Source organism: Erpetoichthys calabaricus, chromosome 3 (assembly GCF_900747795.2).
Source record: "Erpetoichthys calabaricus chromosome 3, fErpCal1.3, whole genome shotgun sequence".
Lineage (NCBI taxonomy): Eukaryota > Metazoa > Chordata > Cladistia > Polypteriformes > Polypteridae > Erpetoichthys > Erpetoichthys calabaricus.
In genome coordinates, this window is record NC_041396.2 from 251,960,755 (window position 1) to 251,984,701 (window position 23,947).

A 23,947-nucleotide genomic window follows, 5' to 3' on the forward strand; every position below is an offset into this window, starting at 1 on the left:
ATTGCAAATTTATTTAAAGTCAGAAACTAAAATTCTCATTCCTATAAGTACCCAGGCCCTTTGCTGTGGCGCTCCAAACTGTGCTCAGGTGCATCCTGCTTGCTTTAATCCCCCCTGACTTGGCTTGAACTTGATTGGAGTTCCTCTGTGGCAAACTAAACTGATTGGACGCTTTAGAAAGGCACACACCTTTGTGTATAAGAGCGCATACTTCATGTATGTCAGGGCAGAAATGGACATGGCACTTTATGTAGGCCACTGTGATTAAATGGTGGTGAGGCATAGATAAAGGCAAGGGTACAAGTCCATTTCTAAACCTTTGAGTATTCCCAGGAGCACAGTGGTCTCAATTGTGAAATTTAAATAAATCTGGAATCACCAGGAGTTGGCCATCCTTTCCGAGAAGGGCCGTATTCAGGGAGGGGGATAGCGGACCAGGAACCTAGTGGTCACCCAAACTGAGATTTAGAAGCCCTCTGCTGAGATGACAAAACCATCTCAGCAGCACACCATCAAGCAGGTGTTTATGGTAGAATGGCTAGGCAGAGGCCACTGTAGCATGAAACCCATTTGATGTGGCCTTTAAAAGACTCAGTGAGCCTAATGAAAAATACTATCTAGTCGGACGACACAAAAATTGAACTGTTTGGGTAGAACTCCCAAGTATAGGGTGAGTCAAAATTATGCTAACATTTGAATGGTGGAAACAATTTATTCACAAAACATACTTCATATGTGCAAGATGATTTACAGGAATGTTGCAACATGTTCAACACACAAAAACCAACAAGCAACAGTACCATCTAAAGCCCGGGCACACATTTTGTGGGGAATAGATGATACCACAGTCCATATTCTGTCCTTCAGGTCATTGATATCATGAACTTTCCTGCTATACACACCCTCCTTCACCATACCCAATAACCAGAGATCACAGGGTGTCAAATCAGAGGCGTGTGGAGGCCATGGCAATGGTCCACCACGACGTATCCATTGACCTGTAAAGGTGTGGTCGAGATAAAAATAATCCATTAGTGTTAACAGAATTTTGACTAACCTTGTACTAAATGTAGAGAAGACGAGGCACTGCTTATCACCTTCCTCATAGCACCCTTACAGTGAAGTGCAGTGTGGTGGCAGCATTATGCTATGGGGTTGCATCTCAGTGGCAGGGACAAACAGAGTCCTGAGAATGGAGGGAAGGGTAACTGTGTCCAACTACAGACAGGTCCATGAAGATAACCTGCTGCAGTGTGCATGAAACCTCAGACTACTGGGGTGACAGTTCACCATTCTGCACGATGACAACCCAAAGCTTCCAGCCAAGACCGCACTGGGGTGGATCTGGGACAAGTCTCCCGAGTGGCCCAGCCAAACCGCATAGAACAGGGGTGGGCAGTGTCGGTCCTGGAGGGCTTCAGTGGCTGCAGGTTTTTGTTCCAAGCTGATTACTTGATTAGAAACCAATCCTTGCCAATCTCAAAGTCAAAGTGAAGTATATTGTCATCTCAGCCATATACAAGTATACTGATAGATGAAATTGCGAAGCTCAGGGTCCACAGTGTAACAACACGACGTGCAAATAATTAAAAATAGAATTTAAATTTAAAAATAAAACACAAACAAGACAAGATATTGTGCAAAGACAGGACAAAGAAATAGCAGCAATATTGATGTGTAAGATATGTAATATAATAAATAATAGATAATACAGAAATTATCAGTGTATGATAATACTATAGTTGTTTAAGACGTGTAAACAATGACAGGTCAGAATGTTTCACAGCAGAAGGACATCAAGAGTGTCAAAATACTTAAAGGTCAGTAGGAGATCTTCAGTTCTTTTCTACCTGCACGCTCGTCTTTGCAGGACGGTGGCTCGCATGTATAAAAGTTCTGTTTCTAGAGGTGGTTGAGGCCGTGTGGAAGATCCCAGGGGGCAGCCTGGTGTTAAGGAGTCTGACAGCATGGGGGTAAAAACTCAGACCGTATTTGATCTTATGGCATGTTAGTTTGCAATGTTCCTGCCCAAGGATATCATCCAAAAGACCTGAAGCCTGAAATGGATCATCTCATTCCTCTTCAGTGTGTGTGTGTGTGTGTGATGAATCCACACAGAAGTAAATGGAACCAAGTTAGATGGAGAACTGCTGGCTCCTTTGTGTCATTTGCATCTTGTTGATAATAAGGAGCCATTAAAACAGTGAATGCAGCTGTTTAAGTCTAAAATAAGGAATCAAGAGTGGGGAACCTTAACAAGTGAGACCACTAAAGTGAAGCAGAAAAATGTCACTTGAGCAATAAGAGCTTCATTAGCAAATAATTGACTTCTCATAAAGAAACTGAGTTGGAACAAAAATCTGCAGCCACTGTGACCCTCCAGGACTGACGCTGCCCACCCCTGCCATTGGACATCTGTGGAGAGGCCTGAAGGTGGCAGTTTATGGACGCTTTCCCTCCAGTCTAACGGAGCTTGAGAGGATCTGCCAGGAATAATGGGATAAACCAGGGGTCCTCAATCACGGTCCTGGAGGGCCGCAGTGGCTGCAGGTTTTTGCTCCAAACCAGTTAGTGCTCAAGTAACACTTCTGCGTCATTTTATTTGTCTCACTTGTTACGATTTTGAATGCTGATTGCTTATTTTAGTCTTAAACAGCTGTGTTCTTGATTTTTAATTGCTCCTTATTAGCAATACCATGCAAATGACAAAGGAGACCAGCATTTCTCCATATAGCTTGTTACCATTTACACCTGTGAGTATTTATCATGCACTGTTGGGTTTAGTTAAATACTTGGAAGGAAAGTGAAGAGAAAAAAGTGAAGGACTGAGAATTAGTCCTCCATTTTGGATGATATCCTTAGAAAGGGGAAGAACATCCAGGATCTGAGAATGACCTGACATAGCAGCGTTAAAGCACAAACAAGCCATGAAATTAAATTATTGGCAAGAATTGCTTTCTAATTAAGCAACCGGGTTAGAACAAAAACCAGCAGCCGCTGCGGCCCTCCAGGACTGGGATTGCGGACCCCTGGGATTAACCATCCAAATCCAGGCATGCTAAGCTTGTAGAGGCTTATCCAGGCAGACTTGAAGCTGTGATTGCTGCCAAAGGGGATTCTACAAAGTGCTAAATGAAGGGGTTGAATACTTACACGAATGAGAGATTGCAGTTTTTGATTTTGAATAAGTTTGCAAACCTTTCTGCCAACATGTTTTCACTTTGTCATATTGAGTGTAGATCGATAGGAAATTTATCCATTTAAAATTAAATCTACAACCCAAGATGTGCAGAAAGTGAAGGGGTCTGGATACTTTCTGAATCCACTGTGTATGGAAATGGTGGTAACAGGCTCGGGATGTTCATTAGGTGTGATGTAAAATAAAAGTTGCTTTTTCTTCAAAGACCTACCTTCACAAGTGTCAAGATGTTTATACAGTAATTTAAATTCATATTTAGATTGAGAACAACTATGTCCAGTATAAACTCAAGAGTTAAAACAGCAGTGGGTTTAAATCGCAACTGAATTTGCACACTTTGTGCTTTCCTAAAGTTAAGAAGCCCTTCATTAATTGTCCTTGAATTCGCTGGAAGACATTTGTGATTAAAGCAAACGGCCTGTGCTCACATCGTGAGCCACTTAACTCCAGTATGGCGTATGAAATGTGACCCATCCTTGGATGTGCAGCCAGTCCGTCACCTTAGGCCAGTGGACCCCCATCATGGCCGCAGCGTTTCTTAATCTGTGCCTCATTCTTTCTTTCTGCCTGATCTCACTGTTTAGAGTGCAGTGGTTTTAAGACCGGGTTGTCAACAGACCTTTTAAAGCTCACGTTTTCTTTGCCATTTTTGTTTTAATTCGCCCTTTTTCTTAAGCATTTACTTCCTTAATTGTATCCAAATGCTGACAACCCTAAATTCTAAAGGAGAGCGGCTGCCATATTCAGTGGTCTTGTCCGTCTTCAGAAACATCAATAAGCAGACAAGTGACAATGGCAGTCCAGTCAAATGGCCCCGGTTTGGTATTCAGTGTTGTCAAAATTTGGAAACACTTTATGGAAAGAGCAATGTTAAAAATAAAGCAAAAGAAGCTTACCTATTTAAATATATGGCAAATAATGCAAATATTTAGGATTGTCTTTAAATAAAAGAATAAAAAAATGGGCAGCTCAATAAACAGTTAAATGTGGGAATAACACACCGATTTGTAAAACTGACTCAAGTCCCAGGGGTCTCCTAGGACTGAACTTTGGAAGCGCTGCACTGGGCCACATAATCAACTTAAGGTGGTCACATGCCAGGACTTTATATTTTTTTATTTTTCAGTTGCAGGACCTCATTTATATAATCTTGGTACGTCCAAGACAGTCGTGGCACTAGCAGCCGGACCCCCAGTCTGCAACGTGCTCTGTATAAAGCTGATGTCCCGTTACACGACGTCAGATGGGATGTCGATTTATACAAGAAATCGCTGGGTAGGCCAAATTACCCAACGGGGTGAGGACTTCTCTGCACAGTTTCCCATTTCCAAAGTACCTCAAGCTTGTCCGTTTTTCTGCCCGACGGCCAATTAGCAGTACGGCCCATCCAAAGGGTTTAAACGTACGGTGAGTTTAGCCACAAACTCTGCCCCTCTTTATGTTTTTCCCCCATTCTGTTTTGGTATATAGAACGAGACATCAGCCAAGCTTCTCCTGTGTTTGTGAGGTCCAACACACCCACATTCCTTATTCATCGTCGCTACATTTTATGAATTGTATTTGTGGACGAGCATACATTGGTTGCTTGCACTCCCACACACGGCGCCTCTCCCAATGACTAAAGTTAAAATGAAACCAAGCCTGTTGGATTTTGTGGCACCAAGTCATGGACTTGCTGGACTGAGTCGCTGGGTATGTCAGACTATGGGACTGCCTTCAGGCGAGTGGGCCGCGACTCTCAAAAGATGATGTAAATGAAGTGTGGGACTGGACAGCTCGGCAAAAGTCATCTAATGAGGCGCGGTCTTAAATCAGGCAGGTTTGGTTTTATCTTCAGTCGTAGTGGTGGGCTCCGTGTGTGTGTGCGCTCAAGTGCGGGAGCTGACAACCAATAGGCACCCAGCCAAAAGCATAATACGTATAATGCAGCTCCAAGGAAGATGGATGTTTGGAGCAGAAGAGAGGCGAGTGTAGCTGCAGCCTCATCTTTTACAAATGCAATAAAGAAGGATGAACTCATGGTAGCTGGGCAGCAGTCACACAGCAGTGGCCCCGTCAGGCAGCACACTACGAACTGTAAAAGAAGGGGACACGGCTGAGATATTTCAAAAAGGTGAAATAGTGCTGGAAAGCCATCACATTTGTATCCCCCCCCCCGAGATTTCTAATTGGATGGTCTGATCAGCAACCACAATTGTCAAGTTTGACATCACCCCCCAAGTCGTGTAATATGCTACTGACTTTACACATCCCAGGCATTTTTGAGAAATCTCAGACCGCCATAAGGAAAAGGCAGAAGGATTCCATAAAGCTGTGACCGGGTATGTTAATTAACCAACGGAGAGACAGAGAGAGTACCCCCTATGTCAGATCAGTGCTGTCAAGGTGGGCTTCAGCGCCTGAAAGTCCTCTAATCAAAAAGGCAGGTGGACATCCTGAAAGAATGAAAGACACTTACATTAACGGCTGAGATGGAGTTCAACCACACAAGGCAGATGTTTCACAGTAAGGATGTTCTGCGCACTAATTATGCTGCTGGAGAGTGGTGACATGTTGATTAGCGCGTGCAATTAAGAATTTCACGGTCCTCATGACAATAATGACCCGATAAACCGCCCACGTAAGGACATGTCACACCACACAAATTTTGCAGCGGTTTTCAGTTATTTACACAGGCAGTCAGTGTTTGCTCCCGTGAAGCCCGTCACGTAATGCGACGTGCCCATCCACTTGGGGCCGGTTTACACACACGCATCATGGCGGCAACACATTCCCAGCATTTTTTTTGACGCGTCCTTGAATCACATAGTCAGACATGAACGTGACGCGTTATGAAATAGGAGTGCTGTGTGCACGTTCAAGTTTTGTTAGTAAACCACGATGCTGACGTTGCCTATCAACATGTGACGGCAGGCTTACAGCTCCGATAGGATCGATCTGCGTGCTTCGATGTTTGATGAATGGCTCAATGCGCTGAAGCAAATCATCAAACGTAAATGCTGACATGCGGATGTATTCATGGTGCTCTTCATCCATTTCTCGCACAGGCGATTATCCCCCATCATCATGGTGTGCCACATTTAAAGGTCTCACATAACATCTTCTGTGTCACGGTTACCATCTTTTAATTTTTTTCTTGCACCTTTGCAATAGCATCAGGATGCAAAGAATCTTTTATTATTCGTACCTTTCTTCCCTCAACTCACAACGCAGTGAACCTGGATGTTGTTTTCTCAGCGTAATGATTTCTCACACTGCCACCTGGTGTATACTCCGTACACTGTTTGTGTAGCAACAGCCGAATCGAGCGGATGCATCGCTCCAAGTAGTCCGAGACAAGAGTTTGATTCTGTCTTTAGTCGTGGTAGGGGCGGCTCTGTGTGCATGACAGCAGACAACCACCAAATGCTCATCTGAAAGTAAAATGCAGCGACGAGGACTAAGGAACGTGGGCGATCAGGACCTCACAAACCAAAGAAGCTCGTCTGTCAGATGACACACCACAACACAATACAAAGGATGAACTCAGTGTAGCTGTCAACTCTTCATACAGTGCCGGCTCTGTCAGGCAGCACATTACTGCCCATCAGAAAAAGGGGCACACACAACTGCACTGGAAGGTTGGCACATGATGGCTAAATGGGACATCTCCATCGATTAGCAGTCATTTAAAGTTATATGGCCTGGCAACAAGGTCAACAAATCTGGCTAGAAATGGCATAATGAGACATCGGCTTTAAGAGTGTTGACCTGAAGAAGACGTTCAAGGGGTTGGGACGGTTGATTTGAGCCAATCAGTGAAGCCTTTTCATTTGGGTTGTGGCTGGTGGTCGGGATCCTTACCTGACCAGGATGCCCAGAGTGTGGAAGAACCAGGGAGAGAGAGAGAGAGAGAGAGTGTATTTGTGGGACAATTTCTCCCCCGGGCCGATAGAGGGCAGTCCCCTTGGTTTCCAGTGGTGGCCACGGGTTAGGAGCATGGTAGCTCAACCCTGTTGGAACCCGTGGCCACCACCAGGGGGCATATGGACTTTTGCAGGACTTTATTTGTCCCAGAGGTGTGGCAGGCACCTGGTGTCCTTCCGGGTGCCTTATAAAAAAAGGGGCCAGAGTCAGGAGTGGACTGGCGACGAGGAAGAGAATGGACTGTGTATTGTGGCGTTAATGATTATTTACAGTTTGTGCACCAAACACGGGTGTTGAGCTGAACCTGTATCCTGCGTTAGGGCGACAGTACACCCCCTAGTGGCTTACAGGGTGGAAGTTCTTCCTTTACTGCGACTACTTAACCTCATTTATAAGAGCTAATTCCTACAAATTAAACAAACAGTGACGGGTAACCTCAACATCCACTGGGGTTGGGGAACCTGAACCCGATTTCTGGGTGCTTTTCTACTTCATTTCCTTCTGAAATGCGACTGTAGGTTACGCACGTTCAGCCACCACCAACACCTGCAAATCAAATCTCTTTACACCCTCCTCGCCCCACAATAAAGACCACATAGCAAAAGTTATCTGCTACTTTCATTTTATTAATAAACAAATCACATAGGAGGAGGACTGACTGACTGACCCAATTAATCTGGCACCGGCCCAGTTTTCTGGAAAACTCATTGCAACACTAAAGGTCTGAAGGGGGAAACAGGGGTCTTTGGTCCATGATTAAGGACATAAGGGCCAAGGAGACAAAAAATAAAATAAAACAGACAGACAAAAAGACTAAAGGCACTTTGAAAGTGAACGCTGGACCTGGTTTTGAGACAGTTCAGCTTCCTCCAAAATGGCATGCAGTGTAGTATCTTCTGTCCAGTTACAGGGTGAAGGCTAAGTAGTGCTAAAGAAACTGCAGAGGACCCTGGACACTTGAGCTCTGCCTCACTGAGCCAACATTTACAGAGACAGGCCCATATTGAAATTCTCAAAATAAGGTGGAAGTTTCACATGGGAGCACAGAATGTAAACATGGAGAAAAAATAAAAAATAAGCATAAGCAAGCAGTTGGTGATGAATGGGAATGGCACCTGCAACAGCCCTTTAAGACGTGACCCGCCATGTACCAAAAAAAAAACACAAAAAAAAAAAAACCCAGCTGACCACCGGCTGGAAAGTTCCACTAAATCTCACCAAGCAAGGCCAAAGGGTCCAGTAGAGATTCGTTTTTTGCAGCCTCTGGAAACATTTCAGAAATATTCTGTCATGAAGTGTCAGCTTCCAATAAAGCATTTAATAAGCTGAAAATTAAATCAAGGAAATTGAAGAATAAAACAAACAAAAAAGTTTACATTTGAAAGGAGAGCACAAAAACCAGTTTGGTTCCCATCTCCACATGGGCAGGCCACAAACTGGAGGGTAGAGGTTCACCAATTTCAGGGTCAGTCTACCAGAGTTACGCCAACAACTGGTGCTCGATATCTGTAATAGACAAGGCACAGAGAAAGAAGAGGCGTCCACCCAATTCGTTCACAAAGGCCATGCCCTCTAGCTAATGCAGCAGTAGAGAGGCTGGAGGGGCATCAGGAGGCTGGCTGTTCTTTTACAGAAGACAATGGGCTCTCAGCATCAGGGACGCTATCACAAGCACTTGTTCCACTGGCAAGTTTGAAGGTCGAGCTTCCGAAATCAAAATTTGGCTAAAATTACTTCTCATTTTAAGCAGGATCCTAAAATCCGGTGCTAAGGGGTTTTGTCAAGTGCTTTCTGCCTGGTAGACATCTGTACATTCACTTTGTCATTGTAGTGTGGCACCTCATGGAGATAAGTGAAGGAAGTGCTGGCGCAGCCATCATCCTCTCAGAGCAGATTTCTCCCAGTACAGATTAGAGAGCAAAAAAATCAAATTAAAATAGACCAGTCTTCAGAAATCCAAAACTCTTCATGCAAACTAATCTGGAGGAGTTTGGGCCAACCAGGCCAACCCAGGACAGCCCAGCTGGTGCGGTTTTCTTCATTTCTAGGTTTCACTTTTCTCTACACAGCACCAGTAACAATACAGGTTGAGGGGATGGGATGAAGGGGGGTGGGGGACTGGGAGAGAAGGGGCAGCTGACAGATCGAGCAGCAGGATCTCAGGGGTCAGAGACGGAACAGTTTGTTTGGACAGGACGTGGTGGGAGCCCATTGGGCTGATCTGGTTTGGATGAAGACACTGCAGTTCTGTTGGTAGGACTGTTGTGGGCTTGACTAGGGAAGCGGTTGCTAGTCCGGTTGTGGTAATCGGGACGGCCCTGGTAATGGGAGCCACTAGGCCGTGGACCACGGGGCTGGTAGCCTTGACCTGGTCTCCTGTTGCCTTGGTAGCCCTGAAGAAAGCCAGAAGGAAGTACGGTCTGTTAGATGCAAAAGGTTACAACCATTAAAACATTTAGCACTCACCCCTCTTCACTCATTATGGCAGGACTCATGTGGGGTGCACAGAGAAGCACAAGGACAAATCCTCATGTATGATAATTTACATCACGTCTACAGTCTTCAAGAGGTTTATAAACCTTTAAAATATGAAGGCAAGTAACAGGAAAAAAATAGCAGCCTATTTCAAATAAAAAAAATTGTAGCAGTAGTTCAGCTTCATCCAATTGGGCTTTAAACTGAAAACAAATCCTAGAAAAAAGCATCACGTTAGTAGTGCCTCTCACAAAGGCCTGATCAAGCGACATTTTGAAGCAACACATCCTGGAAGATTCTGGCAAACTACCCAGCTGTTCCTCAGGTTAAAACCCAATACGTTTTTTAGTAATTTACCACTTCTGTCGGTCTCTCTGTATAAACAGAGCAGTAAAACCACCAGGGCTGCATTTCCCAAAATTACGACGAATCTTGGCGATTGAACAAGTAACCCTATGATGCATGTACAGTGTGTATGGAACGTGTTCAAATGTTGTTGCTTTGCAGCTCAAAATGAAGACAAAAGAAAAAAATGTATTTATTCCCACTGTATTTATTGAAATGTGATAAGTTAAATATAGAATAGCAACAGTTCAGAAAGATTTAAAGGATTTCCCCTCTCCTAAAAATACTGTTAAACTCAATCCAGCGTTAAGTAATCACATTCTCCATTGCACACCAAGCTAACTGACTTCCACCCGATTTGTTTGACTATTCTTAGAGAATTCCAGTGCTTAGTAGTGCAACTGAACGCAAACAATCAACTATGGATGGCAAGGCAGTCCCAAAAGATCTCAGGGATAAAGTTGTGGATAGGCACAAGTCAGGAGATGGATACAAAAAAAAATTCCAAAGGCTTTATCAATCTCCAGAAGCACAGTGAAGTCCATAATCAAGAGGGGGAATGTGTTTGGTACTACTAGGACCCTTCCCGAATCAGGCCAGCCCCCCAAAATTGGATGGAAGAGTCAAGAGAAAACTGGTCAGAGAGGCTACCAAGAGGCCTACGGCAACTTTGAAGCGTGAAGAGCTCTGTAAACATGAGTGGGCAAAGATTACTCGGTCTAGATGGGCAACGTTGGTAGAGAAGGATCCCAACAGACTCGAGGCTCTAATCAAAGCAAAAGGTGGTTCCACAAAGTATTGACATGCGGGGGGCGATCCTTTAACCATAATCAGTCATTCTGGTTGTTTTATATTTTTCTGAACTGTTGCTATTTTATCTTTCACTTGGCTATTATAAGTTGCATTGAGTAAATACAGCTGGAGATTTTGTTTTGTGTGTGTCTCCATTTCAGGCTGTAAACCAACAAAATGTGAATATTTTATAGAGGGGGTTCTTTTCTATATACACTATATCAGCTGCTTTTTTGCACATTTCTGAGAATCCCTCTTAAGCATCCACTTATAATGAACGGGTATAAAGTACTACTTTGTTAACTTCCCACCTATGGGGACACAAAGTCAATTGAAAAACAAAGCAATCTATTAACAGTAATATGATGATAGGTTTTCATTATTAGTCTTTCGGTGGAATGAAATAAACTTGTCAAAAAGTTACAAGGTAAACTTAGTCATTATAATGCTAAGAACCAAGTATGACAAAGCATAAGTATATACACAAAGTCTGACATGTACGGTTTCCAAGACAAATACAAAAGAAGTTTGGAGGAGGTCAGCATAGTGTTGTTGTGGGAGAGGATGCTGCTTGCATTAAACAACGAGAAAACCAAAAGTGGTATGATACAAGGAGAAAAAAAAAAATACCACCTAGACAGCCTGGCGGCAATTTGTAAATTCATTGCGTATAAGCCTAATTCTTATACCCCCCCAATTAAATGAAGTAAATTCAATTATAGATTAGACATTCCCAAACTCTTTTGGCGAGTACATAATTCTTAATTTCTCATATTATGCATTACATGGAATAACTGGAGTATAATACAATGTAAAAAACCCACATTAGTACTTCTAAAGACGGAGTAAGCCCATTTTCCACATACAGAAGCTGTGCCTATGCCTTGCGTTCCACCACACTGCGCGTTTACGGATGTGCTGTGTTGTATTGTTCTTCAGACACTGCCTAAGGGTTAGTTACAGGTGTCACCAGGCATGCACAAAAGCCAAACTGACTAACACGAAGTGCCTGTCCCTCCACAGAAGGACTTGTCTTTCAACATACCTGTCAAATTGGCTTAGATGAAGACACCGCTGATACTCCAGGGCATGTGGCTATAATATCCACAAACAGTCCTTAGTAATTTTGAAATCACCACTATGTTCAATGCAGAGAACCTTTACGGCAGGCGTAACGAGAGTACGAGAGGCTGAATGTATGAATGGGTTTCAGTTACACATTATTTAAATTAAGTGGGTGGAATGTAAGTGTTGGGCATTCAGAGACAAAGATACAGAATTCAATGGATATTCTTCTTATTACAGCTACAATTAAGACCTAGTAGCTCTGTCCAAATGAATCACCTCCAGTTTGTCATTCCATTTTTTTCTTCCCCCTCCTTCACAAGTCAATTTCCCCTCTGGGATTAATCAATCAAAAATAAATAAATAAAATAATCAATTGCAACACAGAAAATGTTTCTGGGAAGGTAAAACTAGCTGCAATCTTAGAACACTAAATCCTCAAAAACTTTTAAAGAACACAGAAATATCATCACCTTTATACTTTAAATAATTTATACTCGTAATTATATTAAATTCATTCAATAATATATCTATAAAATGTAATACTACGAATGCTTTAATGCATCTCACCATGAAAATGATATCATCTCAAGTACAAATGTGTTATAAGAGCTGTCATAATGCGAGTTTAATGCATTCAGTGTGGCGCCCACTGCCTGGGCCTACAGACAGCACAAGAGGTAGCCAGTTTAAAAGTCTGGTATTTTTTAGGTCAAAAGTTATTTCTCCACAAACATGTTATATATGCATGTACCAAGCAAAATTGTGTTCTAAAATTAATAGTTTTCCATCTTTAAAAAACTCTTGGCTACACTGGCACTTTATATGGCAATCTATGGGGCATCTGCCACATGGTTGATTTTTGCTTTGATTTACTTCCGTATTTACATGAGAATTTGCACAGGTGAATAAAAAAAACCCCCATATACTTTACCACAAGAAAAAAAAAAAAAAATTATAGTACCAGGAATATGCAATAAAATGAGAAATCCAAATCCCCTTTGTTGCCACAAACATGCATCAGAAACACAGAAGGCACGGATCAATACATAGCGGTCTTAGCTTCAAAAACAGACAGATTTTCCTCTGAGCCCCATGATCTCCCTTGTATAAGCACCAGAGCAGGCAAGATATGTTCTTTTTCTTTTAATTTATAGAACGCACTTAGCTTTAGAACACAACTTCGAGTGGCAAATGCATAGTTAACATGTTTATGAAGAAGTAACTTCAACTTGAAAAAATACCAAATTTCTCCTTTAAGAAGCACTTAGTGATTAACGATTAGGTCGGTGAGAACATAAAGCATGTTAAATCCTGCATAATCTATGTATGGTCGGTTTTGAGAAACTCTCAGTCTTAAGTTGGAGTTTACAATGTTATTTGTGTTAAAATGTTACCAACAAACGCAGCCCAGATCAAGTGCACACAAAATCTCCCAATGGTCTCCTGTAGAATATACAAAGTGAAAGCAAAACCGAACATAAGCAGCTCGGGTGGTGAAATACAAGACTAGAACTTGCTTGACGACAGACTATAAAAAGAGGTCCTTTTGCAAAGTGGCAATCATAAACATATAAAAACCCAAGGAACTATAAAATAAGGGTGCCACTTTCTATTTATACCAAGAAGAAAAATGTTAAGTCCATTTCCTGCCAAATAAAGCAACATTTATATTAGTAAACTAGAGGCAATTTCCAATAAAGACAACATCCCACTCTTGTACTGGTGAAATAAGAGTCCTTAGAGGTCACCCAGTAGAAATAGCTCTGTGCAAAATTAAGGAATTGTAAAATGCAGTGCCAACCTTATTCACATCTTATCTGCTTTTTTCAGCTTTCAAATTTTAATAATTTACTATGATCTCAAACCCTTACAAAGCATTCAAAGCAGAACTGATAGGACAAACATGGCACTTGGTGTTTAGCCTTTTTTCCTTCACTTTTGTCAATAAAAATGTGACACTGGTGGCAATGGCCATTTAATTCAACTTTTAGGTTTCTACCAACTTACTTGTGTTAATACTACAGACCAGGAATGAAGGGGGTCATCTTGTTACTTCTGTTTGAACAAACAATTCCAAAACTTTCTAAGATGGTTAACCCAGGAATTGTCTTGTCCTGTGTGCGAGATGATGCTTTTAACTCACCTGTCTCTGGTTATGCTCAGACCGCGGCCCAGCACTACGGGGGCTGTATCCCAGGCCTTGGGGTGCAGGGGCAGGTTGTGGATGGCATTCTGGTATGCTGGGACTGGTCAGAGAGGTGGAAGAGGCCGAACTGCAGCGGGAACGACTGGAATAGCTGGTGTTTGGGTGATAGACTACAGAAATAGACACAAAGTTGGACATATGGTTTAGCCGACAAAACCAGGGTTCGGGGTTGGGTAAAAAAAAAAAGAAAAATTCAATGCCAACCAGCCAGTAACTTTGCTCAATCAATCTTTGGCTCACCTTGTCCAAACCCCACAATTGCTTCCTTGACTGGCTCAAACTTGGATGTAAACTTGACAGCTCGACCCAACTCTTCATCGTATTTGCGTTCACTGACAAAATGCTAAAAAGAAAGTAAAAAAAATAAATAAATAAAAAGAATTTAAAACACACACAAGAGAGACACTCAAAGAACTCCAGATAAGAAATTGAGTAAAACATTTAATAGAGGCATGACAAGCCAAAAGGGAATAAAATGACAAAACTGATCAACCAATGTAAAAACAGCATAATGAACTATGGGAACTCTGAAATTAGCTACTCCCGAGGCCAAACTGGAGGCACTCTCTAAATCCATAACCCTTCACCAACCTTTATATCAGCCCTCAGCTCCGACAGCTGTTCCTCAGACATGGTACCAACTTTATCAGTGAGTCGCCTCAACTCCTCAGCCTTCTTTTGGCGGCCATTGAGAATTGCCACTAGAAAACAAGGAGATAAAACAGGTCTGAAATTCAAGCTTGACACAATGATAGACAACTAGTCTTACTCAGGGATGTCTTCATTAACGGTCCCTTCACAATATCACGACTATGTAATCTACTGCCGTGTATTCATTTTACCATTTTAATTAGAAATTCATACAGTTAACAGGTAATGCATAAGGAAAAAAAAATACTGTCAGATTGTAGTCAAATATAGAAAGCACATGGTCATGTGAAACTGTGGAATTATGGATTACGCAGATCAGCAGATATCTGGTGTTAAGTGAAATGTAATAAAATTAGTGACTGAAAAACAAAAACTAGATAAAAGCTGAAGTTTGGGTGATACACAACTGCCAATGTCAAATTACATTGACCATTTGGGAGATGTGCAAAATTATTCATCCAAACTTTAAGGCAGACACCAAAAAATGAATCCCTTTAAGGATTTAATAAAAGGATGTAGGATTTGTTTCCCACCATCCTCATGTCTTTTTAATGGACAAAGCTGATGCATTTGGACAGATTATTATGGCAAAGTGAACCCGAGTCAGGGATGTCTCCAACTGGGTTATGTCATCTCTAAAGAATTAGGCTGCTTTTCCATTAGTGCCCAGAAGGTTCAATTCCATCAGGTCTCCCCACCCCAGTCCCACCAAAGTTCTTCCAATTAAATGTAACATTTCTCAGCATGGTTACTGTGCGTTTAATCCGGGCCAGCCTGGTGATGTCTCTACTAAGCTGTGGTGTTGGCACAGCCCATATCATCGAAGTTTTATTTTGCACAGCATTCTTAAATGCTCACTTTATTTGTTTGGATTATTTTTGCACAACACTTTTTTTTTTTTTTTTTTTGCAAAATGGAGTAAAAATGTTCTATTACAACTGTAGAAAATGTAAAGTGAATTCTAGAGATGCACAGAATAGGAGGGAATATTACACAAGTTAACCATCCTATGTGGAACAAAAATGGTACAAAAATAAATAAAACATATAGTGAAAGGATCAATAAGTAGGCAAAAGGGATGGGGGTAATGCAGCATCTGCCACACACACAATAGGCATGGAACCAAACAGCCAGCCTCATCCAAGTTCCTGGTTACTAGTAAGAAGTCTTTCACGGCCAATACTCATGAAAGTATGCATATAATAACAACATGACAAAGGCACCCTGATTACGGGGCTCCTAAAAAACGCATTACAAAAGGATAGAGCCGAAAGAAAAGTTACACATTTCAAGCAGTTTGCCAGAAGGCAAGAAGAAAAGTGAGCTCCAGTTCAGAATTCAGTGCTTTAAATTAACCACATTTCGCTCAAGCATATTACTGCACACCATCCCAAAAGTAGTTTAAAAGTACAGATACATAGCATAACTATTTATAATTTACACAGACAGCAGGTGACTTGTGCAGTGTCACTCACAAATACACACATCTAGCTCCTTAACTACAGTACTTGGTCACAATGGCTGCTTATTATAAAGCGAAAGCAGGGTAGTGACAGCATTATTGTGCAAGAAAAGGTTTCTACATCAGGACCTTAGAAGACCCTCTAAGGACTGATGTACCCTTTCTGCATTTTAAGTACAAAGGAATTCTGGTACAAAACTTACTGCAGTCTATTATAGGTAATGGTAGAATTGGTCTACCTGTGAACCAAAACATGAAGTCCAAACATGGTACACACCACTGGAATGAGACAATAAATAAATAAAATAATCTGAGATGAAGTATGTGTCAGGAGGTCAAACGTTATCCATTTAAATGAATCTGAACAATTCTGCAAGAAAAAAAAAATAATAATAAAGCAGATATACTTATGTACTTGCTTTTTGCTTCCTCTAGAGGTAGACCTAAACTAGAAACACACACACACACACAATGCATAAATACGTCAAGACAATAAATGGAAAACTTTATGGGTCGGTCTGTCCATCCATCCATCCGGCAGTCGATATAGAGTTATTTTTGAAATAAAGTGAATCCTACACTGCATTATAAAACTGTCACCTCTGTTCAGGTATATGCACTGTTTGTATTCTTAAATGAGCTGAAATATGACTCGATATTCTGAATAAATTAGGTGAATACCATCAGCAACATTGTTGGCTGAGTAACCTGTTCTCAAAATTGTTCTAATGTTCTAACCAGTTGATAAGATGGGCTTTATAATTTATTTATTCCAACACAAACATTAATGTTTTTATATAAAATCACCAAGTCCTAGAATCCATCCGGACAGCACTGTGTACAAGTCAGAAACAGAACACCAACCAGAGTATACTCGCTCCCAGAGATCCAAATTATTTCACCTAATACACGTCTTTGGGATATGGGGAAGAAACTGGAGCACATCGAGTAAAGCCATGTGGACATGAGGAGATTGTGCAAACTCCATTTGAACCGGTCCTCGTGTTCATGTTTTCTACAGCAAAGACGATTCTGTAATTAAGTTTCTACATTAGTCTTAATCCTGGGGTGTATTCTCCACAATATTACTATATGTATTTGTATAGCTTTTTTTTTTTTTTTTACATACTTGTTACTCATCTGTAACAACATTCCTCTTAAGCAAGTACCATTAAAATTGCCTAATTACATATCATGACATTTCCTTTAAAAGAGAATAGTCAGCATATGAATGGATTGTGCAACACGTCTGTTAACTTGGCAAAAAGAAAAACAGCAATAAAGATAACAAGAATGTTGTATATGGTATGCAGAGACGCACACAGAGCCACGAAACCATACATTAAAGTTATAAAGTACAAAATTAAGTTGTCCAAGAAGGGCCAGAGCAGATTGTACTTTCTAAGGAGACTTGTGTCTTTCGATGTGTGCAGCACGCTGCTGCAAATGTTTTACCGGTCCATAGTGGCCAGTGTGTTGCTCTACGCGGTGGTCTCCTGGGGAAGCAACTTGAGCTCAAAAGAATCACAATTCCTGAACAAACTGATCAAGAAAGCATGCTCCATCACAATGCTAACCTCATGGTGGGGGATTTTTCATGATGGCCTCCACTTTTGCCACCATCTTCTTTACTACAAGAGCATCCACACTAGAAATTGGATGCCATCATGAAAAATCCCCTCCAGGAGGTGCGATCTTGGAGCACTTTTAGCCACAGGCTCGTTCCACCACAGTGTGCTAAAAAAAGCGCCTCTGGGGATCTTTTCTGTCCGCTGCTCTCAAGCAATTCAATGACAGACACTTTAGTTCATTTTGAAATTTCAGCACACTATACATTAATTTAACTGATTGATGGACTGTATTAGTCCTGCGAGCCTGTATTTTTATCAATGTTTCTGGTGTTGTATGCATCTATATTTCCCCTTGGGATTAAGAAAGTTTTTCTAATCTAATATGAAGACTCGAGGGATATCTACCAACATCAGTGGTATTGCCCACAAATGAAAAGCCCATCTGACCCAAAGCAAAGTGATCAAGCTTATCCTGTTCTGCGCCTACCCAGTTTGCCATCAAGATAACCAATCCTAGGACAGTGGGTGTACGTCATTTGACTGCTTACCTTTTCTACAAATACTTTGAAGCTTACATCCACATTATCTAAAGACTGCAGACACACACATGGGGAAAACGCTCCACAATTGAATGAAATCCTAACCAGCTCATTGCCCATGTGGTGTCTGTATGTTGTTCGTGTTTTCTCCACCTACTTCACTTTCCTACATTTTCAAAACATGCATGCTGGTTAATTGGACAATTAATTGTAGCTCTAGGAGTGAATGAGCGTGCATGTGCCTTTCAGGTTTTGCCAATGGTTCCTATGTTTCTCCTCACACTCCTGTAAAACGTTACTGCACCCTACAAATCCTTGAAATTGATTATGGAGGTCTGAAACTAGATGGATGCAGATAACAATATTAAACCCTCTTAATGCAAATTCAGGATAGAAGTTTGATAGAATTCTATAAATAAAGGGCACTAAGCAAGTGCTGGTTTTCGAACTCTTGGGATGTTGGCCAATAAATTACAGATTTTTTGGCTGTAGGATTACAGCACAATGTAAAATGTGCTAATACACCGCAGACACAAATCCACAACACTTACAAATAAGCTCCTGTTCTGACACCAGGCTTTGTTTCAAACATTGCATGTATGAAAAATATGAAGTAAAACTGACTGCATTGTAATTTAAAGTGTACTACATTCTCTGTTGCTAAGCAATAAGAAATGTGCTGTACCGAAATTTAAAAAAAAAAAAATTATAAGTAAGCTCGGCAGGACTGCCTTTAATTTCCTAAGATAATATAATGAGGAGCTCCACATGACATTTTGTGATAAACACAGTTTCACCATTACAAGAAATGAAACTGGACAAATCTCATATCAATATTATAGAAACTTGTAGACTTTGTACATTTTTGAATTATATGCAAACCAGATGCAATTCCAACATCATGAACTCTGCCCCTTATGTAATGTCACAAATCAGCAGTTATCCCTGGTCACCTGAAACGGGCCTTTAAATGGCGTGGACTCCTCCCAACGTCAGGACCTTGGACCCTTCTTAAGGCTAAAGGTTCATTTACCAAGATGGTTAAACAAGTTGCAGACAATTCAGAACTGTATCAGGGTTTCTGTATTTCAGGAACAGTCGCCACTGGTAGTTCACTAGATTACCGAAAGTCTTTTTCAAAGCTAAACAGAGTATTGATTTAAAAGAAACACACAAACTCCCCCAATTAGGAAAACAAAGATATAACACTTCTGTTTACAAGGTGACAAGAGCAAAGATCCATTTGGTTACCAGTTACAGATTCTATGCCAAATGGCAGGAAGTTTTCCACCACCTAGTTTCTACTCCTTTTTTGTTTAAGTCTCATTGTAACCTTTTCACTAAAAAGCAGGACATCTTGAGTATGAGAATCAGGTCTAAACTGCCCTGACCATTTACTCTAAATAAGATGAATGCCCCTCTAAATAAGGAAGCAAATGGGCAACTATTACAAAACCTAAGGACCACATCCACTGTTCAGGGTATACGTAAAAAGCACAGAGGTAAGACACTGCGTAGCGCCAACAGCTGCTCAGGCAGACAATGTGGTCACTCACATGCTTCTGCTTTCACTTTGTCCATTTCACCAAGCAAGGCTACTTCCCGGTCCATTAGGCTGAAAAGGGAAAAGAAAGAACATCAAGTGTTTGGCACAATTTGTATGTAAATCTATAAAAGATGCATCAATGACAGACTCAATGCTTCCAAGGTAAGGAAGAACATAATTTCCAGATCCACTGATGTTGAAAAGGTTACAGTTTAAAAATAAATCAACAGAAGTGAACACCCCTCACACCCTGTAGCCTCAGTTTTCTTGGAAATCATGGCAAACAAGCCATTAAATTATTTAACTATATGAGATTTGACCATTGGTGTACATCATTTTCATTGTATTAAAAAGTGCATGCTGATGGCACACCCTCATTACATATACATGTTGATATAGTATACCAATATTATTATTATCCTCCTTTCACACAAAAAGTTATATATAAAAGATAATTAACTTCTGCCAAATTGCTTAACAAAAAAAAAAAAATTTTTAAATTGCAGCCACAGAATGTGAAAATGAATTCATGCAAGAAGTAACTGCCAAGAATAAGGCTGATAAAGATGCTGCCTAGAACCAAAAAAAATTGTGAATTGTTACCAGATGAGCTAACCCTCCAGACCCCCACCCGCGTAACAGTAGGCGTTTTGGGATTCTTCCAATTGAATAAAATGAGACAGCAAGCCAGCAGGGCAGTAAAAGTGCTGTAGTAGTGTGCTCATAAGCCAACGGTGTTCCACCAGATACCACTTGGAAAACAGTTATAAAGAACAGATATTGGTGGAAAATTATTGATCCAGTATTGTATAAAGCAAGGGTACTGCGTGAACATGTGCCAAGGTAAACGGGTACTTGGTGACACCACTTCTCACAAGAAGGGCTTAAATTGGAGCATTCAGGCCTATGCAATAAACAATTTTGATCCAAATGATCCTCTGTCCGACAGAAAGTGAGGCACAGTCCATTTCAAGGTGGACTTTCACTAAACTTTAATAAAAAAAAAATATTTAAAAAAATTGCAAGGTTCTGTTCCCAACACTACTTCAGACTTTAACACTCTTGTTGTAAAAGCACTGGTGCTGACTTTTCACATTACAATGCAGTATAACTGACAGAAATAAAACCACTGTAGGGAGGAAAGGGAAGTTTCTCACATGGGTTTAATAAATAAAAGTTCTCTTTTTAACAAAAAGGGATAAGATTGACTGAAAATGTATTCACAATGCTACAAGTATGGAGTATAAGGACTACGGAGTACTTTAAATCCACACCATATATAACCTTCCTCACTAAAGCGTAAATGACAGAAGCACTTCTAATTCAAAATATTATCAGCAATATCATCAGTATGATAATATACAAAATGTTACATCCCAGCTGCTGCTTCAGCACAAAGTCCTCTGAAAGCTTATTTGCTTAGTTAACCAGGTAGACTGTAAAGTTGTTGACCAAGACAAAGCCACAAGGACAGCACCCATCTTTGTTTGTCTGCCTGTTGTCTCATTAACCTCACACAGGATTTTCACACTGCCTCCCTCATTTTAAAAGATATTTGTGCCTGAACAAAGAAAAGCTCTAAAGCAGTTTAAAATCTCACTCTGCATATCACAACAAGGCATGTTTACAGGGGGATACTACAGTCATGGGGGACATTAACTATCCGAATATTAACTACATAAAACTTGTAAATAGCAGAGTACAAGAGCAGCAACTATTTTTTAACACAGTATGTTAAAGCACTGACGTGACAGGAAGCCTGTCTGGATTTAGTATTTTGTAATAATCAGGGATAGAATTGAGGAATTAGAGGTCAAGTGACCATAATATAATAATACACTTATGTTTTGGAAGAGCATGGATGCGAAGACCAATACTGTTAAACTTAAGTTTAGCAGGACAAATTTTCAACAGATACACCAAAATCTAAAAGGGATAAACTGGGATACAGTAGGTTTTGAAGTATGGAGACAGTTAAGGTGCAATGGAACAGGTTTAAAACAAAAAAATATACAGGTTTAAATGTTTTACATTTAATGCAGGACAGGTACATCCCAAAAATCTGGAATTACTAGAAAATTAAAAAACACACCACACAAAATATGCACTGGGTAATTAAGAGAAAAAGATGCTGCAAAGGGACTAATAACTAATGTGTAAATCGTAGGGAGTAATGATTAAGAAAGATATTAGAGAGAAATGCAGCAGATAAGGCAAACGATGACCCAAAGGAGATTCTTTTAATACTTAAAAACTGACAGAACAGTCAAGAAGAAAGCAAAGTGTATTAGAAATGGTAATAATAATATAATAATAATTCTTTGCATTTGTATAGCGCTTTTCTCACTACTCAAAGCGCTCAGCAATTGCAGGTTAAGGGCCTTGCTCAAGGGCCCAACAGAGCAGAGTCCCTTTTTTGGCATTTTACGGGATTCGAACCGGCAACCTTTCCTATTGCCAGTGCAGATCCCTAGCCTCAGAGCCACCACTCCACGGAAAATTAAAAATATACAGACAGTGAAATATCAGATGCTCTAAAGTTGCATTTTTCTGAAGGCTTCACATGTGAGGAAGTGGATAACCTCACAATGGTAAAAGGGACTACACTAAGGAGGCACTGAGTGTTTTGGAATTTATAGAGGGAGAAGTACTGCTTAGATTAAATAGGCTGAAATCAAGCAAAATAACTGAGATCAGATAATATTTACCCTCAAGTTCAAGTACATATATAAACCCTTGATATATATATATATATATATTTTTTTTTTTTAGGAAGTCACTGCGCACTGAGGAAATTCTGAAGAATTGGAAAATGGCAAATAGCAACAAAAATGATATGATCAAAGTGGTGCATACAATTTATCAGGATTTTCAAAAAGCATTTGGAGAAGGTGCCACATGAGAGGTTGGGCATCAAACTAAAAGAAGTGGGAATGCAGGGCAGTAGTATGTAGGGTGGTGCAGAAATTTCTAAAACAAAGGAAACAGAGTGTTATGGTGTGAGGAACCTTATCAGAATCGAGTGAAATTGAGAGTGGTGTACCTCACTGGTTAGTGCTAGGGCCACTGCCATTTTTAATATAGATACAGTACATGATTTGGATAGGAATACAAGTAACAAGCTGGCTAAGTTTGCAGATGATACCAAGATAGGTGGGTTGGTAGATAACCATTACAAAGGGACTTGGTCAGCATGCAGGCTTGATTTGTGGCAGATGAAATTTAAAGTAAGTAAATATAAAGTATTACATATGGGAGTTAAAAATATTAGGTTTGAATATACAATTGGGGGTCTGAAAATCAAAAGCACACCATATGAGAAGGATTTAGGAGTTGTAATGGACTTGTCACCAACAGCAGCCAGCCAGTGTTCAGAAGCCATTGAAAAGGCCAACAGAATGTTAGGTTATACAGCACAACATGTGGAGTACAAGGCCAAGGAGGTTCTGCTCAGGCTTTAACACACACTGGTGGGACCTCACCTCGAGAATTGTGTCCAATTTTGGTCCCCAGGCTACAAAAAGGCATAGCGGCACTGGGAAAAGTCCAGAGAAGAGCAACTAGGCGGATTCCTGGGCAACAGGGGATGAGTTATGAGGAAAGATTAAAGGAGGTGAAATTTCTGAGTTTAAGCACAAGGACATTTAGATGAGACAGAATTTAAGAGTTGAAAATTATGAAGAAAATTACTTACTTTAAAAACTTACTTACTTTAAAACGAGCTCAGCAAAAACACACCAACAGTTTGGAAACTTGTTAAAGGTAAATTTCGCACAAACATTAGGAAGCTTTTCTTCACACAAAGAACAACAGACATGGTGAAATAAGCTACTGAGAAGTGTGGTAGGCAGCAGAACTTTAGGAACTTTCAAAACTATACTTGATGCAAGTTTGGGGAACTTGTGCGAATAGGACCAGTAAGCTTTTTTGGGCTGAATGACCTGTTCTCGTGTACATTTTTCTAATGTTCTGATCAAGGAATCAATTTGCTTTATTTCTGTAGATTACCAGTTACCCCCAACTCAGGCTCCACCTTACTAGAAGTTCCACTTTAACCAGTCTAAGGATGTCGCAATACCAGAATTTCTGTATTCAATCCCAATAAGTTTTGATACCATGGCAAAAATAGAAAACCATTCAGTGGGGTTTTATTAATGTACCTCCATTTATTGAAATGAACAATACTG

The 23,947-nt window shown here is 40.6% G+C and overlaps 1 protein-coding gene across 3 annotated transcripts in view; it reads right to left on the reverse strand.

The window, feature by feature from the left end:
- Positions 1–7,710: 7,710 nt before the first annotated feature.
- The window catches only part of spats2 (spermatogenesis associated serine rich 2), a 37,088-nt gene continuing 20,851 nt past the window's right edge, over positions 7,711–23,947 (reverse strand). For all 3 annotated transcript variants that reach the window (XM_028798056.2, XM_028798055.2, XM_028798057.2), the window contains 5 exons: positions 19,771–19,829; positions 14,583–14,692; positions 14,232–14,334; positions 13,929–14,101; positions 7,711–9,498 (listed from right to left, as the gene is read on the reverse strand). In XM_028798056.2, the coding sequence (XP_028653889.1) occupies positions 9,265–9,498; positions 13,929–14,101; positions 14,232–14,334; positions 14,583–14,692; positions 19,771–19,829 (679 nt within the window). In that variant the 3' untranslated portion in view covers positions 7,711–9,264. The remainder of the gene's footprint in view (positions 9,499–13,928; positions 14,102–14,231; positions 14,335–14,582; positions 14,693–19,770; positions 19,830–23,947) is intronic.